Source organism: Salmo trutta, unplaced genomic scaffold, assembly GCF_901001165.1.
Source record: "Salmo trutta unplaced genomic scaffold, fSalTru1.1, whole genome shotgun sequence".
Taxonomy (NCBI): Eukaryota; Metazoa; Chordata; class Actinopteri; order Salmoniformes; family Salmonidae; genus Salmo; species Salmo trutta.
Window position 1 is genome coordinate 2019125 of NW_021823319.1, and position 2202 is coordinate 2021326.

Consider the following 2202-nt stretch of genomic DNA (forward strand, 5'->3'; position numbering starts at 1 on the left):
GAGTTGGGCTGTTGGGGGTACTGGAGTTGGGCTGATATAGGGAATACGGTGGCGTTTGGGGTACTGGAGTTGGGCTGTTGTGGGTACTGGAGTTGGGCTGTTGGGGGTACTGGAGTTGGGCTGTTGGGGGTACTGGAGTTGGGCTGATATAGGGAATACAGTGGCGTTTGGGGTGCGATAAACAGGATATGATAAACAAGATATGGGAGATGTTGAGGTGTTTTCAAGTGATTTTTTTTTCTCCAACCAACTCAAACTAAATGTCCCAGACAGACCTCAGGCAGACCCCAGACAGACCCCAGACAGACCCCAGACAGACCCCAGGCAGACCCCAGACAGACCCCAGACAGACCCCAGACAGACCCCAGACAGACCCCAGGCAGACCCCAGACAGACCCCAGGCAGACCCCAGGCAGACCCCAGACATACCCCAGGCAGACCCCAGACAGACCCAGGCAGACCCCAGACAGACCCCAGACAGACCCCAGGCAGACCCCAGGCAGACCCCAGACAGACCCCAGACAGACCCCAGGCAGAACCCAGACAGACCCCAGACAGACCCCAGGCAGACCCCAGACAGACCCCAGACAGACCCCGGACAGACCCCAGACAGACCCCAGGCAGACCCCAGACAGACCCCAGACAGACCCCAGGCAGACCCCAGACAGACCCCAGACAGACCCCAGACAGACCCCAGGCAGACCCCAGGCAGACCCCAGACAGACCCCAGACAGACCCCAGGCAGACCCCAGACAGACCCCAGACAGACCCCAGACAGACCCCAGGCAGACCCCAGGCAGACCCCAGACAGACCCCAGACAGACCCCAGACAGACCCCAGGCAGACCCCAGACAGACCCCAGACAGACCCCGGACAGACCCCGGACAGACCCCGGACAGACCCCAGGCAGACCCCAGACAGACCCCAGACAGACCCCGGACAGACCCCGGACAGACCCCGGACAGACCCCGGACAGACCCCAGACAGACCCCAGGCAGACCCCAGGCAGACCCCAGACAGACCCCAGGCAGACCCCAGACAGACCCCAGGCAGACCCCAGACAGAGCCCAGACAGACCCCAGACAGACCCCAGACAGACCCCAGACAGACCCCAGGCAGACCCCATAAAAAAAATCCCCTCAAATTAGAATACAAAACATAAATACATAACGTCACTAGAAAAAGAACAGCTGTGATATTCCAGGTCTTTAACATCCTGTCTTCAGCACTACAGGCCTGTCACTGACTGGTAAACCGTTGTTGTAGAGACAGAAACCTTTCATAGACTGTCATGGCACTGCAGAGGAGCTGCTTGCCGTCTTTACCCGTAGCAGCCTGTCTGTGTGACGGAGGGGGGACCAGGCTGCGTTCCCCAAAATCGCAAGCTATTCTCTTTACAGTGCACTACTTCTGAGCAGAAACCCCCCAAGGGGGTCGCAGGCCAAGGTAGTGAACTATAGGAGGGTAATAGGACCACGGACTAGAGATGACATCTGACAGAGGCACTGTAGAGTTGGAACCAGCAATCATCAGCAATAATAATAACATGTGAGAGCAGACTGTTCAGAGTGCATCTGAAAATAAATAGTGAACTATAGTGGAAATAGGGTCCCTAATCAGAAATTGGGCCCTGGCATTTCAAACACACTGCCAAAACAAAATCCTCCAGGCCCGCACCCCGACACAGGCCTGTTTTTTCTTCTTCTCTTGATGCCCCCGCTATTGGCTTGCCTGATGACTCAAACTGAATTCTTTCCGCTCCTCTATGTTCGGTACATACTTCAGTCTGAGACTGCCGTCGTTGAAGTCGTTTGAGGGGTTTGTCGTACCAAAAGGAAGGTTTGTCGTACCAAAATGAAGGTTTGTCGTTCCAAAATGAAAGTTTGTCGTACCAAAATGAAGGTTTGTCGTACCAAAATGAATGTTTGTCGTACCAAAATGAAAGTTTGTCGTACCAAAATCAAGGTTTGTCGTACCAAAATGAAAGTTTGTCGTTCCAAAATGAAAGTTTGTCGTACCAAAATGAAAGTTTGTCGTTCCAAAATGAAGGCTTGTCGTACCAAAAGGAAGGTTTGTCGTACCAAAATGAAAGTTTGTCGTACCAAAATGAAGGTTTGTCGTACCAAAATGAATGTTTGTCGTACCAAAATGAACGTTTGTCGTACCAAAATCAAGGTTTGACGTACCAAAACAAATTCCTCA

At 53.1% G+C, this 2202-nt stretch overlaps 1 protein-coding gene across 1 annotated transcript; it reads left to right on the plus strand.

The window, feature by feature from the left end:
- The first annotated feature begins 260 nt into the window (after positions 1-260).
- Positions 261-1148, plus strand: LOC115190103 (basic salivary proline-rich protein 1-like). Its single transcript, XM_029748579.1, has one exon. The coding sequence runs from the start codon at positions 261-263 to the stop codon at positions 1146-1148; it is 888 nt and encodes a 295-aa protein (XP_029604439.1).
- The last annotated feature ends 1054 nt before the right edge of the window (positions 1149-2202 follow it).